Below are 17,500 nucleotides of genomic sequence, written 5' to 3' on the forward strand. Positions count from 1 at the left end.
TACCATTTTTCATCTAATTTTAGGAAAACTGTCATAATATATAGTACACAGCATCATCTGCAAAAAATCGGATCTAAAAAAAGAGCAATCACAGCAGGGGGATCGACATTTACCAACATCAGAGAGCTACTTTTGTGCAATCATTTACATTATTAATTCAAATTCACTACAGTCTTTTTAAAAATCGATACCTAATCACGAATCATAATATTGCGTTCATCAATATCTTTTAAAGCCCTACGTTTTGCTTTTATATTCGGTCAAATTAAACGTCATGTTTGGATGTACATTTGTCAGTGTAACATTTTGCATCGTGATGCAAGTTTGTGGACTCACAAGAGACAGACTAATAAAAAGAAACGAACACTGTGTACTTTCTCCCTGTGATGATCAAACTGATCTTGAGAAGTTAAATCTGTGGAGTGCCACTTTAAGGTGCAGAATGATTTGAAAAATCTGCACTGAGTTGCCTCCGTAATGTGACATGCTTACAAGAATGAATGAATGTTCACTGTGATGGATCACACAGCTCAAGTCTGCAAATAGGTTTTCATTTGGTACAAAAATGAATTAAAGCTAACGGGGAGTGTGGGTGGCAGAAAAATATATTAAACATAGCATTTTGTAAAATGGTTTGGAATAAATGTCCTGAAACATGCAAAATCACGAGTGTAGGTCCTGTTTTCTTTCCTCTAAGAACAGGAGAACTGGTTGCTCTCTGGTCCTGAATTTTATATATGATATGATTCATCAGTATTTACTGGTTCTTAATGGAAACTCAAAGGATTTTAATGCCAAGAAACTGGGAGCAGCTCAGTTCATCCTTGTTTAACGGTAGAGTTTCTATTGTAGCAAAACATGCATTTTATACACATATCCTCAAAAATACAGACTGACACATTTATTATCTTTGGAAACTAGCAATAAAGTTCTCTGTGTTTGAATCAGGCGACAAGCTCCAAGTCTGAAAAGTGAAGTCAAAGCTTAGTGTCTTAAATCTGCATTCTCTCTCCTGTCCACCAGGGGGCGACTCCTCTGGTTGTATAGAAGTCTATGAGAAAATGACTCTACTTCTCTCTTGATTTATTCCCTCAGTAAACATTGTAAACATGAGTTTATGGTCTCAATCTCTAGTTTCAAGTCTTCTTCAATACAGCATGATGTTCATTTAGTAAATGATGCTCCATTTAGAGTCAAACAGACCATAAAGCAGGGGATGCTTTAGGGCGGGGCTACACACTGATTGACAGGTCCACACCAGAGACGTATACGGCGTCTCTACGTCACTCCTCCTCAGTCCATATATGGTCACTTCCTGTTCACTGGTTGCAAAAAGCCAAGATGGCGACTACTGTAATCCATAACAAGGGACTCAACTGTTCAAACTATATAGTCTGAAAAACCAATGGGTGATGTCATGACGATTCTTCACATTTTTGTGAGATTTCCAATGCTCATAAAAAGGTCACAGAGTTTTTGTTTTTTTTATGGCCCACTGAGTTAAAATGCCCAACTGTTCCACATGAAGCTGTAGCCAAATTGTATAAATATGTTTTTTTTCTTAAACTGGATGCAAACTTCACGACATTTTCATTTTGCTGTGAATATTTCCATCCTCTTCCTTCTCTTCCTCTTCCTCTTCTTCTCCTGCTCGTTGTCTCTTACGGCTGTCGTTAAAGAACCTCTTCACGTTTTTTGTGTGTTCCACAGTGACCCCTACTGGGAGCGGCCGGCTAATGCAGGCAGCTGCTCCGCCGCCCGGCCCAAGACGCTTCACCTGGCCGGCCAGCAGCATACCTCGTCACCATGGTAACGTTTGTGTGCAGTCCTCGTATAGCAGTAGCAGTAGTAGTAGTGGAAGTAGTGGTAGTAGTATTGTGTTTGTTGGGTATGAGCAGTGTGGATTGTTCGCTGAACCGGTTTGTTGGTGTTGTTGGTTTGATGTCTTGACTCCCTGATGGGAGGACGAGTTCTGCTTGTGGAGATATTTCATTGAAGTCAGAAGTGAATTAGTACATAAGTACCGTATAGAGTGAATATACTTTTACATGAGTACTTTCTACATCTCCTCTTCTATATCAGAGGTAAATATTGTACCTTTTATTGTACTACATTTAAGAGGTAATAATAATAATGTACTTTTTACTCCACTACATCTCAGAGGTAGATATTGTACTTCTTACTGTACTACATGTTAAAGGTACATATTATACTTTTTACTGTACTACATCTCAGAGGTACAATCCACAATCCAGAAGGTTTTGAAGGCATGACTTTTACTTGTAGTGTAGTATTTTTACAGTGTTTTATTAGTACTTTTAATACAGTAAAGCAAGTCAATGGAATGATCGGACACAACGACACTCATTGATGAAGACTTGAATTTAAATCCAGATCCTTTAGATGTACGTCGAGGACATGTTTAGTGTTAAAATGGAGGCAATTTCGGACAAATTATGACTTTTAAGGATTCTTTAGTTTAGTAGTAACTATGTTGTAACTATGTCAAATATTAGTGAATACTCTGTGAATCCACATTTTGTATTTGTATGTTTAGTCCAAACTAATTGTCCTTGGTTCGTTAGTTGGACAGGTGATGCAAACTTCTTGATTTGACCAGCTGATTTTCTGCACCTTCTACCACCTTTTTAATGTTGCTTTAATATCATAACTGTAGGTAACACCTTTTATATTTGAACCCCTGGAGGTGGTATTTAATTTAATATTTTTGCTAGTTGTGTGTGTGTTTACATTGTGTGTGTGTGTGTGTGTGTGTGTGTGTGTGTGTGTGTGTGTGTGTGTGTGTGTGTGTGTGTGTGTGTGTGTGTGTGGCTCATATTGCAACTTTCCTTTTTAAACACTTCCATGAAATCGTTCCTCTTCCCTCCCTCCTTCTCCTCCTCTAACTCCTTCTCTGCCTCTTCTGAGGTCTTTGTCAGTGAAGGGATTTGACACCAGGAAGTGATGCATTGTGGTTGATGTTGTGGCGTGTGTGTGTGTGTGTGTGTGTGTGTGTGTGTGTGTGGTGGATTACAGTAGTGGAGAATAAAGGAGGGATTTGTGTCGGAGTCAGACGGAGCTGAAAAGAGGCAGCAGCAGTTAATAGCTCATTATAGGACGAGCTGAACACCATGTAGGAACACACACACACACACACACACACACACACACACACACACACACACACACACACGCACACATACTCACACACGTGGACCGAAATATGATTTTATGTCTGAATTCTATGTTAAAACTGGTCAAATTGGTTGAAATGTGAATTGTTTTGAAAAGAGAGATCGGATATAAAAACACAATTTCAATAACTATATATTTAACAATGAAATACAGTCATTGCTGTGCATAAAAATAAAACAAAATGCATGTTTTTACATTTAGAATTACAGCCGTTCTCACCCTGTTTTTATGAGTTTAAAAGGTGAGAGAGGAGAATCCGCAGTGATCCATAAAGAGAGTTACGCGATACTGAAAGCAGGAAAAGGTCACATTTAGTGTGTAAAACATTCACTTTTTAAGATGCAGATAAATAGGTTTTAGACTTCAAACCTATATTAATGTTTCTTTTTTTACACGTTCATGTGATGAGAATAAGCAAAAATAAGATTGTTTACCAGCTGTCCTTTATTGCATTTCCATGACTAAATAAACCTCTGGAGTTAAAGCTTTTAAACATCTACTATAAATCATTTTAGTGACTGTTATATATAAAAAGCAGTGAGTTCAGTCAGTCCTCTTAACAGGAAAACAAAAGATCTGCACTGATTATATCCTCCGTGTTTTAAAGACACCGTGAGGAGGATTTATGAACTCAACATTTATAGTTGCTCCCTTCTCCTCCAGAGGGAGAAAGTCAACCACCGAGTCTCTCTTGTTTTAGATCGAGCTTTGTCGGCTCGTTTAACCTTTTTGGCGTTTTGTCCGGCCATCTTTGTAGTTTCCTCTTCGATCTGGCCCCTGGTCGCTACGTTTTTTATAGAGGTTGACGTCTAGAAAAGTTCCTAACACAGCAGAATAATAAGACACACTTCACGAGGTCAGAAGTTATGATGGAGAGGATGATGTCATTGTTTTTATGCCGTTTTCATCGTGCATTTAAAGTTAGTAGTCACCTTAACATCACGGTTATATTATATATATATTATATAAATATTATAGTCTGTATATATATATATATATATATATATATATATTTTTTTAGTTATTGTGGATTTTTAACTTTTTAACTTATTTAATATTCTTTACTGTGTATTTACTTATTTACTTATTTATAATACTTGTTTTGATCTTGTATTTTTACTCTCTGCTGCTGTAATCCTGCAAATTTCCCCGCTGCGGGACTAATAAAGGATTATCTTATCTTATCTTATCTTATCTTATCTTATCTTAGTTTCACTAGGTCAGTTCTTATTCACAAGACGTCAAATACCTACACTTTTTCATGCTCCTTGTCTGAAATAGAAGCACAAAGACGACCTTTGACATCTGTGATGTGAACACATACAGGTCATTCTTAAACCTCTGAGGAAGCTTCCGTGTGATGACGGAGGGTAAAGACTGTAAAAACCCAAACACACTTTCAACAGGAAGTCATGTTTGTGATGTGTTTTCTTTACCTTTACCTATACCTGTTGCTACGGTTACCTGTCGCTGATTTTAGAGCCGTGGTTCAAGATGTTGACTTGAAGAGATTGTGTGTTTCTAATGGAATAAACACAACAAAGAAGTGTTTGTGTGTGTATGTATATATGTCTCTCTTTCTTTTGCTGGGTGTATTGATAATGTAAAGTGTGTGTGTGTGTGTGTGTGTGTGTGTGTGTGTGTGTGTGTGTGTGTGTGTGTGTGTGTGTGTGTGTGTGTGTGTGTGTGTGTGTGTCCAGAAGGTGAAATTGAGATAAATGGTGGAGGAGCTGTGTGGCCACAGAGGCCCCTGATATACACTCCACCTGTCTACTCTGGTTACAGTGTGTGTGTGTGTGTGTGTGTGTGTGTGTGTGTGTGTGTGTGTTTGGATGCTGCCATACATGAACATGTAAAATGGGTTTGTTTCATAGTCTGTTTGTGTGTGTTTAGTTTAATTACGTAGTGTGTGTGTCTCTGTGGAAATGTGCATTTATATGCTCATCTCTGCCTGAGCAGGATTACCTGTGTGTGTGTGTGTGTGTGTGTGTGTGTGTGTGTGTGTGTGTGTGTGTGTGTGTGTGTGTGTGTGTGTGTGTGTGTGCAAGCAGTTGTAAACTAAAAGAGACAGATGTACCAGAGAGAGCCTCGCTTACTTTCCCTCTATCTAACACACACACACACACACACACACACACACACACACACACTGATGTTATTCAAACAGCATTTATAGGCAGAGAGTGTGTCTGTGTGTGTGTGTGTGTGTGTGTCTGTGTGTGTGTGTGTGTGTGTGTGTGTGTGTGTGTGTGTGTGTGTGTGTGTGTGTGTGTGTGTGTGTGTGTGTGTGTGTGTGTGTGTGTGTGTGTGTGTGTGTCAATAGAACACAGAGGGAGTAATGGAGGTACTTTGGTTGAGTCTTGTTCTCTGCCTTTAGATATACATATATATATATATATATATATATATATATATATATATATATATATATATATATATATATATATGATTATTCTCTCCGGACTCGTATTCGTCCATCGGTTGGATGAAGATTCTCTACATCAGAAACAATAGAATGATGTCAGAGGTCTGGAGGCAGTGAAGGAGGGATCTGGTTGGACGGGTGAACAGGAAGTCTTTTTACTTCCTGTTTACTGCCATCATGTCCCATCAGAAAACGCTTTTATTTTGAAAGCTTGAGATTGGATTTACCTTATTAAGTAAAATGTTGAGGTACTTTTACTTTCTCTCTCTCTCTTTCAGCTTTTCTCGTGCTTCCTTTCCTTCCTCCATCCTTCTTGTATTCCGTCATTTCTCTTTTTAACTCTTTCTTCCTTCGTCTTCCCTTCTTGTTTTTCTTTTGTCTGACTTCTCGGTTTTCAGTAAAAGATTTTTATGACATTTTGAAAAAGAAAGATTGCATATAAAAACATTTAAATTACTTTATTTCTAACAATGAAAAATGGTAATTTCTGCATTAAAATGTCTGTTAGATGATACTGAAAACGTCACATCCGTCATTACTTCCTGTTGTTCTTATCCAACTTCTTTTCCTCTTTCCTTTCCTATTCTTTATTATCTTCCTTCCTAGTTCACCTTCATACCTGCTTCCTCTTCCTCTTCCTCGTTTGATGGCTGACGTGTTTTTTTTCCTCTTCCATGTCGCGTGAGTCGACTTCCTGGCGTGTTCGCTGACTTTGTTCAAATTCCTCTCTTTGATGCTTCACTTTCTGTCTCACCTTGACTTTCTTTTCTAACCTACTTTCCACCTTCCCTCCAAGAAAAGAAAAAAAAACAATATCAATCCTCCTCTTCATCTGTTCGTCCTTTTTTATTTGGAAGAGAGCTCCTCGAATTCAATAATTTAACCTTTTCTTATTTTGTCTTTTATTTCTCTATATTTTATCATGTACCTGTGTCTTTGTCTGGATGGAAACATGTTAATAATGGATTGTATAGATTTAGACAGGGAGCAAGTGTGTGTGTGTGTGTGTGTGTGTGTGTGTGTGTGTGTGTGTGTGTGTGTGTGTGTGTGTGTGTGTGTGTGTGTGTGTGTGTGTGTGTGTGTGTGTGTGTGTGTGTGTGTGTGTGTGTGTCTGTATGTGTGTGTGTGTGTGTGTGTGTGTGTGTGTGTGTGTGTGTGTGTGTGTGTGTGTGTGTGTGTGCGTGCAGAGACCTTTTGAAGTCCTGATGTGGTGTTTGTAGTCCAGAAGCATTGATCTTGAGGTCCATCAGTCTGATTGTCTCTGAAATCAACAGTCAGAATGTTTGATGAGGTTCGTTTGAAACAAATCAGTCGGATGAGTTTTAGCTAAAAATCACCCGAAAAGAATTCAAACAGGAAGACATGAAACATTCAGCAGCCACGGGCCGGGCTACTTCCTGTGACTCCGTTCTGGTTCGTTTTCTTTAATCTGGGAAGAAAAACTTTACTGAAGTTAGTTAATGTTTTTTAACTTAATGTCATTTCCCAGAATCCTCCAGGAGAGCAGCCTTATCTAACTGATTTAGTGGAGAAGTTGTCTTCAGGGCCTCCGGTTCTGAAAAGTGAAGTCACTGCTTCATGTCTTAAAGCTGCATTCTCTCTGCTGTCCACCAGGGGGCGACTCCTCTGGTTGTATAGAAGTCTATGAGAAAATGACTCTACTTCTCTCTTGATTTATTCCCTCAGTAAACATTGTAAACATGAGTTTATGGTCTCAATCTCTAGTTTCAAGTCTTCTTCAATACAGCATGATGTTCATTTAGTAAATGATGCTCCATTTAGAGTCAAACAGACCATAAAGCAGGGGATGCTTTAGGGCGGGGCTACACACTGATTGACAGGTCGACACCAGAGACGTATACGCCGTCTCTACGTCACTCCTCCTCAGTCCATATATGGTCACTTCCTGTTCACTGGTTGCAAAAAAACAAGATGGCGACGATCGTATTCATTACGTCAGTCCACAAACCAGTGAGTTCGCAACCTGGAGTTCAAATGTAAATAACGTGGAAAAGGTGGATTCAATGTAGACTTCGAGCTCTTGGTAAATAAGTCATATTCTGTTACTGCATTGTGTATTTCTCGCCTGAAAAATGTATTCAGAAACACATTTTAATGCACTGCCTTGATGGCCGGCTGCCATGTTGAAAATAGTCTAGACAGAAGCAAACCTCGACCTCATGTTGGACCAGTTGGGTTTCCATCTCGTCTTTTCGTTTGTTGGCTGGTTTTGGTGGATCTCCACCATTACACCCAAGTTCTGGTGCAGCTTTTTAAACACTTCATCTTGTAATCCATCCAGCGTTATTGTTGGACTGTCACAAAAAAAACTGTTTCCATCACTTCCTGTGCAGCGAGAGAATAACTCCAGCAGACATCATCCAGACGAACGTTTGAGCTCGTCGTTTGGCCTCTCTTTACTCTCAAACCCTCTCCGGAGCTTCTCTTCTCTCTTCTCACACCTGTGAATCCCTCGCCAGCTGTCAGCATCAGCATCACGGCGTTTTGACACGTGTGACGCGTTGACGTCCCAAACTGCTCTCAGAACAGAGACAGCTGATAACATCTCCCTCCTCACCTCGTCTATCCGTCCTCGTAACTGCAAATCCCTCCCCTCGTTGGACGGGTACCCACCTGTGGCGCCCGTAAAACAGCATCACTTTACTCCAGAACAAACACACACACACACACACACACACACACACACACACACACACACACACACACACACACACAGTTTTTTTGTTTGCAGTGAAGAGATTTGACTTTCACCCCGTCTCTACCTGCCTGTGCCGCTGTGCCACCGCGCCGCTGCTCGCTGTTGCCCGCGGCACTTTTTTGCAGCATCGCCCTGACTTGTTACTGCAGCGAGATCTCCCCCTTTCTCCCCCATTCCCAACCCCCCGAGGAAGACTTGAGTGCTGGAGAGACGCCACGCTCATGAATCTAACGCACCGCTCTGCTCCATTATGGAGACTATAGATGTGTATAACAGGAGAGCACTGTTGGTTTTTAACATATTGTTGGTTTAAATTCGAGGACGAAGCCTCGTAGGACGTTTACTTCCTCTGCTTTCATTCTCGTTCTGCTGTTTTGGAGGAAGAATAAAGCTTCACTTACTGTATATGAAACTCCAGTCTGATGTTAATTTGAAGACCTTAATCCTGACAGAGAGTCGGCCTCCTTCAGCCTGTTTTTAAAATTCTGCTGCAGGAAAAAGAAAATAGATTCTGAAACAAGAGCCTGATGCACCAAAGTGTTTTTTATACCCAATTCCTTATAAAAATGTATGTTTTACTTAAAAAGGCATGTTCTGTCCCACATTTAACCCACACATAAATGATCCGGCTTTAAAGAAGAGATACAGACAATGAGATGTGTCCATGTTTATGCTTTTTTGTCTTAATTTTAGCACAAAAAACTCAAAACAAATAAGATAAAATAAGATAATTCTTTATTAGTCCCACAGCGGGGAAACTTTGCAGGATTACAGCAGAGAGGACGGTGCAAACAAGAGACATAAGTAAAAAAACAAGATCTATTATGAATAAGTAAATAAGTAATAACACAGTAAAGAATAATAAATAAGTAAAAAACTTTAACTAAAATATTATATAAACAGAAAGAATAATTCTGGATTGCAAATTATCTTAAATTGAGCTTTAATTTAAATGAAATGGCTTTTTATTCTACATTTAGAATGACTCATCTTAAATCTGCTGTGAAGTCTTTTCTTCGTCACCAGTTTATTTCCTCTCCTCCGTCTCCTTTTTAAACTCCTTTATCTTGTTTTTTAGTTGTCAGAACGACATGAAACTCCTCATTACATGTCCTGCGTCTCGTTGTGACAGTTGACGCCGTTTCCACTGTCAGGATTTACTTGTTTCGTGTTCTGCAGCTCGACATCTGCTCGAACTCAACTTTGCTGTAATTCTGTGAAGGAAAAAACATTGAATTATGATTTAAAAAGATGCCTGTAAATACTTCAGAATAGCAGCAACTGAACAGAGAAGAAATGTGAAGATTTTTGACATATTTCTCATTATAAGCACACAATGATGCCTTTGTTTTAGGAAGTTACTAGACATGAAGTGAAATAATCAGAATATCACAGATCACAGAGACAGATAAGCTACTTTATAATCTTAATATATATTTCATAGTAAGCATTGATGTATTTATTGCAAGTGCAAACAATGCATTTTGATTTGCGTCTCTAAAATACAACAACCATTATTTATATATATATATATATATATATATATATATATATATATATATATATATATATATATAACTTGATATTGTTGACCTCAGGTTGAAGTTTGTTGTAGATGCTGCAAGCAAGAGATTTAATTTTAGACAAGAAGCAGCGTTTTGATGAGGGGTCTGGTGAGATCACATCCTTTTAAGAAGCTTTGTGATTCAGACTTAAACTGCAGTGTCTTTCTGTGATTCTTCTGTGATTAAAAACAGTTATTATTGTTGTTAGCCGTCCGCTAGCATCTCCTGACGCTTTGGGTTAAATCTGTCGACCAATCAGAGGCTGATCTTAAACTTATTGTGCAATGGAATAATATGAGACTTTAAAAAACAACATTATATGGTAATAAAGAATATTATAGACCATTTTACAGCCTTGTTATCTAAAAATCTGTCCACATGTCAGCATTAAAATGTTATTTGCTTCATGTTTGGTTAACAGACAGGATCACAACAGGTGTTCCAGTTTAACCAGTGACCGTGTTAACTGGTGACTTCCGGCCCAATGCATCCGTGGTTGCTTGACAAAACTTACGTAAATGTTTGATAGATAATAAACACAGATATTTAACTGATTTAAGGCTTTTACGAGGACACCTACATGTGATGTTGGTGTTTTCAACAGCTGCAGTCACCAGTTAACACGGTCACTGGTTTAACCGAAACATCTACCACCACTGTCCATTTTAACAGTGAATGAAGTCAAACATCTGAGTCTGTTTCATGGTTTTTCTCCTCCAATACATGTTTATATCGGGACACTAAATACTCGGCCACTTTCTAATATATTCTACTCCCTCACTGATAGAACACAGATCTGAAAAAGCTAATTGTTTTGGTTTTATTAATGTCCTCCATACCTTGACAAGATATTTCCACCCACTGTACTTCTGTTCTCGTACGTCATCATTATTTACATACTGTTAAAGTAACCATGGCAACCGCAGTCTTTATATCTGAAAACCCACACATCTTTGTTGTGAAATTGACAATTAATTCAAAAATGTATATTCTCAGTTTGATCCAAACTTCTAATCTCAACTCCTCCATGACTCCACCTGCCTGTTTTTGTTTTTTTACATCAGCGTTAACGATAAATAACCTGAAAGCTAATTAACTGGATCCATTAACGGGTCTGTGCGGGCGGATAAAAATCTTCTTTAATAATTCCGCCTGTTTGTTCGAGGAATCGGTGGATTTTCAATTAGTGTAGATATATTATGAAAACATATGAAAACATGAGAGGAGAGAGAGAGAGAGAGAGAGAGAGAGAGAGAGACGGCCTGCAGCCACCGCCTCTGATGTGTACGCCTTATTAATTTAATTTACTCTGTCCAGAGAGGGGGGGTAGATGGGGGAGAGACGGGGGGGGGGGGGGGATTTGTAAGTTGGTGTTTTTGAAGGAAAAAAAAAAAAAGAAAAAGATCAAAGGGAAATGAAGTGGAGCAGGTCCGTGTAATGTGTGATTTAGAGGCCCGGAGCATTTACTGCTCTGTGAGAACAGCAATCAGGCTGCTTTTTAAATGTGTGTGTGTGTGTGTGTGTGTGTGTGTGTGTGTGTGTGTGTGTGTGTGTGTGTGTGTGTGTGTGTGTGTGTGTGTGTGTGTGTGTGTGTGTGAATTAGCATGTTAACACACACACGCACACGTAAAGAGTGTGTTCATTAGTGCAAACATCCATTGAGTCCTAGTTGTAGAAGTGAGGTACAGTAGTTGTGTTGATATTATAATATTACTATTAATAGTATTCATAAAATGTATTATTGCAGTTAAATTTATAATATGATAATGTTTTATTTCTACTTTTATTACCTCTTTTGGAATTTGCAAGTTTTTAATTTGCATATAATATTTTTTTTACGTGAAATATGAAGTAGTATTTTATTTGAGAAAATTAATAAATAAGTAAGGGTATTTTTTACAACGTTAACGAAAAACTTTCACCTTCAGTACGTCGTTATTTTGTAGTTTCACTGAGGTGAAAGTTACAGACCTGTGAATCTAACACACTGAGCAGCTGCAGTTGTAGTTTGTTTATGTTGCTCTGCATTGTGTGTGTGTGTGTGTGTGTGTGTGTGTGTGTGTGTGTGTGTGTGTGTGTGTGTGTGTGTGTGTGTGTGTGTGTGTGTGTGTGTGTGTTCCAGCTGTTGCCCGTTGCAGCGGTGTGTGTGTGACTGACAGTCAGCAGCGGCTGCTGTAATTCATGAGCGTCTTTGCTTCACATTTGAAGCCATAATTAATAAACTCACACATGCCTGTAAGGTACACACACACACACACACACACACACACACACACACACACACACACACACACACCCTGCAGAGGGAGGAGAAGGAAGGAAAAGGGGGAAATATCGAACTGACAAATATTTTTATTGGTATTTAATCTGATGATTCTTTTTTTCGAGTCGATGTTATTCTCACTTAGTTTTGTTAGTAAACAAAAGTAGTTATTTTAAGACAAACCACAGTCTTTTTCCTAAACCTAAAAGATTAATTAATATTATATATTATAAAAAAATAGAGTCTATGCGCAACAGTGGCATGTAAATATTGAGTATTTCATGATGTGTGTGTTGTGTGTGTGTGTGTGTGTGTGTGTGTGTGAGAGAGAGAGAGAGAGAGAGAGAGAAAGCTGTAGACCTGTCTCATGTCAACACAATGCAATTAACACACATCTGTCACAGACGGACAGACAGGTGTGTGTGTGTGTGTGTGTGTGTGTGTGTGTGTGTGTGTGTGTGTGTGTGTGTGTGTGTGTGTGTGTGTGATTCTGAGTAAACGCAGCAGTAGAACCAGTAACAGTAGAACATGTAGCAGCAGTCGTCAGACCGACTGAATAAGCTGCTTTTGTTGTTTACTTTCTGTCACAACACACACACACACACACACACACACACACACACACACACACACACACACACACACACACACACACACACACACACACACACACACACACACACACACACACACACACACACCTCTATCGCCCTGATCCAAGGTGATAGACAGGCCAGATGTGTGAGTGTAGATGAATGTTTGTCTTTTCCTGCACCTGCATACATTTGTGTGTGTGTGTGTGTGTGTGTGTGTGTGTGTGTGTGTGTGTGTGTGTGTGTGTGTGTGTGTGTGTGTGTGTGTGTGTGACAGCCAGTCACCTTACAGGTCTGCAGCTCACGGCTGCATGAATAAACATGAGTAGCTGTCCACATCCAACACACAGCTCTCTGCTCTCTGCTTCACTGTTCTGTTCTGTTCTGTTCTGCTCTGTTCTGCTCTGTTCTGTTCTGTTCTGCTCTGTTCTGTTCTGTTCTGTTCTGTTCTGTTCTGTTCTGTTCTGCTCTGTTCTGTTCTGTTCTGCTCTGTTCTGTTCTGTTCTGTTCTGTTCTGTTCTGTTCTGTTCTGTTCTGTTCTGCTCTGTTCTGTTCTGTTCTGTTCTGTTCTGCTCTGTTCTGTTCTGTTCTGTTCTTCTGCTCTCTGTTCTGTTCTGTTCTGTTCTTCTGTTCTGTTCTGCTCTGTTCTGTTCTACAGCTCTCTGTTCTGTTCTGTTCTGTTCTGTTCTGTTCTGTTCTGCTCTGTTCTGTTCTGTTCTGTTCTGTTCTGTTCTGTTCTCTGTTCTGTTCTGTTCTGTTCTGTTCTGTTCTGTTCTGTTCTGCTCTGTTCTGTTCTATTCTATCTGTTCTGTTCTATTTCATTCTGTTTCCATTCTATTTTGTTCTGTTCTATTTTGTTCTGTTATTTTCTGTTCTGTTCTATTGGTTCTATTATGTTCTATTCTAATCAGTTCTATTCTTTTTTTATCCTGTTCTGTCCTATTCCAATCTATTCTCTTCTCTTCTATTTGATTTTAGTCTGTTCCATTCTAACTGTTTACCATCTCTGTATGTATTATATTATATATATATCACATATTTCTCAGATGGTTTGTCATAATAGCAGGACTGAGAAGCAGCCTGATCCTTTAAAGGTAGAACAGAACCAAGTAGAACTGCATGTTTCCCCTTCAGTCCATCACCTGCTTCTGTCTCGTCTCACTACCTTCAGTCTGTCTTCATTAAGTCACACTCTCCCAGTGTGACTTGGACACACATTACCAGTAAGGCTGCTGGTTTGGTAGATGAGAACAAAATGATAAAATAAAAGAACGGTTGACTTTCAGTTCTGTTACTGCATCATTGATACGATGAGGAAGAGGATGGTAGTGATGAGGAGACTGGTTTCTCATTAATGTTTCTTTTGGTTTTATTGGTTCACCTACAAATATATAATAAAGTAAGAATTTTATGGTTGTTTTCAAGGTTTTGCTTGTTTTTAACCACAATGTACGACTGTATATAGATTTTTTTATATTTAATACTTACTTTCTACAGCCTGCTTCAGTATTGTTGCCCAGTTTAAATGGGAGGTTATATGATGATACAACTTGGAAAAATGAGACGATGCTCACTGATAGAGAAATTAAAGAAAAAGAGAAACAGAAAAGGAAGCTAAAGGAAGAAGAGAGAGATGAATGTTTAAGTTCAACGTATATAAAAAAGCAGAAATGTGGCGATGTGAAGGAGAGAAGCGTGGCAATGAAGGGATGTCTGTGAAATACAGGAAGCAGTCATCTGTGTAAAGAAACACGATTCACCTGGAAGCAGCTTTACAGAGTCTGTGAGTCTGTCCGTCCGTCCGTCTCTTCTGCTGCCTTCAAAGAGAGGTTTTTTTTGGTGCATCCATTAACACAACTCTTTGGGTAACTAACTCCTGCAGCTCACCTGAGGACTTCACACACAATCCTCCGCCTTTGATTTCTGTTCCAGCCGCCCTTTTTTTGATTCACAAATCACTCACGATTTTCTGAAGCTGAACTTGATCTCTAACTTTTAATTGGATTCAGATTTGCTCGGTACGGCGGACCTTTCGGCTGTCGGAGACGTTGGGGAGGCGAAGCGGTCGGGCGCTGCCTGGAGTTCGCTCTAATTAACCGCGTCCACGCTTTATTTCTTTAAGGGTGTAATTCTTGTTTTTACGGTTCTTGTGTTTTTTGGATCTTGAAGGTTTTCAAATGTTTTTATTACACATCAGCCTAAAAAAAAAGACACAGTGTAGTACAGAGGATCTGGAAGTACAGTCTGAAGACCTGTAGAGGAGCTCAGTTAATTATTACCTGGTAAAAAATGCATCAATCTTAAATACTGAATAATATACAGAATTTTGAATTAGAAGCATGTTTGTCTCATTATATTAGAGACTTGTGTTTGAAGACTTCTAGGACCGTGTAATCATTGAGTAAATTCTGGATTTTAAGCAACTTGTGTAAAGAAAATATTAACATATTTGCTCACATCTTGGTTTGGGGAAGTGTGGAAGAAGTTTGGAAATCAAAACTAAAAACTTCTTCTGAATAAAAACATACAAAAATATATATTTTTTGTAATTAACAAACCCCTCACACAATGTTTTTTTATGATATCCAAGAACAGGAACCTTTGCCAGGTCGTCATTGTAAATGAGAGACTGGCTCTCAGTAGTTCTTATCTGGTTAAATAAAGGTAGAATACAATAAATATATATTGTTTTTGGTGTGTGCTTTAGGAGTCGATGGGCTTGTTAAGGAAGATATCAGTATTTTGGGCCTTGGTTGCATTTAACCTTTATTTCATAATTTAAACATCAACCTGGACATGAAAAACTTAAACGTTTCGAACCAAATTCTTCCCGGCATGTAACTTAAAGTTAGATTAAAAAAACTAGCCAGAGAGCCAATAAAACGCAAAGAAGTGAAGACAGACGAGCCTCAGATTCGCTTCCACCAAACTGCAAAGACAGAAAAGCTGAGAGACGGACGGAAAGACAACGAAAGAGACACATGATGAGAAACAGGACCTTTATTTTCTCACTCTGCATTTATAAACCATTTAAACAACAACGTGGACTCACAAACTTTAACATATCAACCAATTTCATCCCAGCATGTTACTGCTTCGATATCTTTTGACCCGTAATCATGATAAACCCAGAGAGACAGGAAGACAAACAAACTGCAAAGACAGAAAAGCTGAGAGACACATGAGGAGAAACAGGAAGTGAACAAAAACCGAGGCAGACAGACGGCTGCAAAGGCTGCCAGACGAGAGATAATCCTGGTTGACAGACAGACAGGTAGACGGAGACGCAGACAGACAGGTAGACGGAGACGCAGACAGACAGGTAGACGGAGACGCAGACAGACAGGTAGACGGAGACGCAGACAGACAGGGCATAAGGTCTGTCCTCCCCCAACTCCCCCTTTTTGTGGAGATTCAACTGTGAAAGTCTTCCTCAGATTGGCTCCTCATCCGTCCTCAGAAGTCTATCAGTCTGATCGACACGCTGCATTTAGAAACCACTCTCTCTCTCTCTCTCTCTCTCTCTCTCTCTCTCTCTCTACTTCCTCTACCTGTTGCTCTCCCCGTCTCTCTCGCCCCGTCTCCCCCTCTGATTACCCCAACCCCCCTCACCCCCACAACCCTCTCCCTCTCCTTCTCCACTGGATCTCAGCCTATTTCATCCCAGTCATGGTCCACTTGCTGCATGGAAAAGGTTTAGCCGACAATCCCTCGCTCAGATAGGGCCGGAGCAAGGCGGGAGGCGGGGGAGGGGGGAGGCGGGGGAGATAATAGTTAAAGAGCTCCACCGGCTGACGGTGTTAATGTCAGAGAATGTGATTTTGAGTTGGGTGCAGTCTGAAGGGTGTCAGAGAGTGTTTATCGTCTCACCAAACTCCATTCAAAACATAACCATACACTGTGGTATCATCAGTATCAGTAGTATAAGTATCACTATTGTTAGCAGTAGCAGTAGTATAACAGGTAGTAGTAGTATCACTACTCTGTGTCCTCTGTGGTTGTGTTTATTATTTATTTTCATAAAACCTTTTTTTAAGTGTTTTTAAGGTGGATCTATCACTGATCCTGTTAACCAAACATTGTGTAACACTAGTATTAGTAGCAGTAGCATCAGTAGTATTTGTAGTAGAGTAGTATAACTAGCAGTTTAAGTAGTTTCATCACTCTGTGGTTGTGTTTATTATTAATCCTCATGAACGCACTTTAAAGAGTTTTTAAGGTGGATCGATAATTGATATTGTTTAAGAAACGCACTACAGTAGCAGTAATAGTAGTAGGAGCATCAGTAGTATGATTTTCAGCAGTACTCCCAATGTTAGCAGTAGAAGGAAGTACCAGTAGTAGTACCATCACCCCGTGTCCTCTGTGGTTGTGTTTATTATTTATCCTCATGAAAGCAGTTTACAGAGTTTTTAAGGTGGATCAATCTCTGACCCTGTTATCCAAACACTCTCTAGTAACATCAGCAGTATTATCAGTATTGTAGTATCACTAGTATAAGCAGTATAAGTACCAGTAGTACTACCATCTCCCTGTTTCCTCTGTGGTTGTGTGTATTCCTCATCCTCATAAAATCACTTCACATAGGTTTTAAGGTGGACTGACCTCTGACCCCGTTATCTGAGCCCTCTCTTTAGCTCCTCTCGGTGTCTCTGACTGCGGCAGACTTTTTACAGAGTCCTTTAATTATCAGCTGCTCAGTTTTTTACGGCGGCAGCGTGACTGCATTAGCCGGGATTG

General features: G+C 39.4%; 1 protein-coding gene across 1 annotated transcript in view; it reads left to right on the plus strand.

The window, feature by feature from the left end:
- Positions 1-17,500, plus strand: part of LOC129103647 (neuronal PAS domain-containing protein 3) — a 271,158-nt gene that overhangs the window by 73,933 nt on the left and 179,725 nt on the right. The window contains exon 2 of the mRNA XM_054614220.1: positions 1,711-1,809. Coding sequence (XP_054470195.1) covers positions 1,711-1,809 — 99 coding nt within the window. The remainder of the gene's footprint in view (positions 1-1,710; positions 1,810-17,500) is intronic.

This window comes from Anoplopoma fimbria, chromosome 15 (assembly GCF_027596085.1).
Source record: "Anoplopoma fimbria isolate UVic2021 breed Golden Eagle Sablefish chromosome 15, Afim_UVic_2022, whole genome shotgun sequence".
Taxonomy (NCBI): domain Eukaryota; kingdom Metazoa; phylum Chordata; class Actinopteri; order Perciformes; family Anoplopomatidae; genus Anoplopoma; species Anoplopoma fimbria.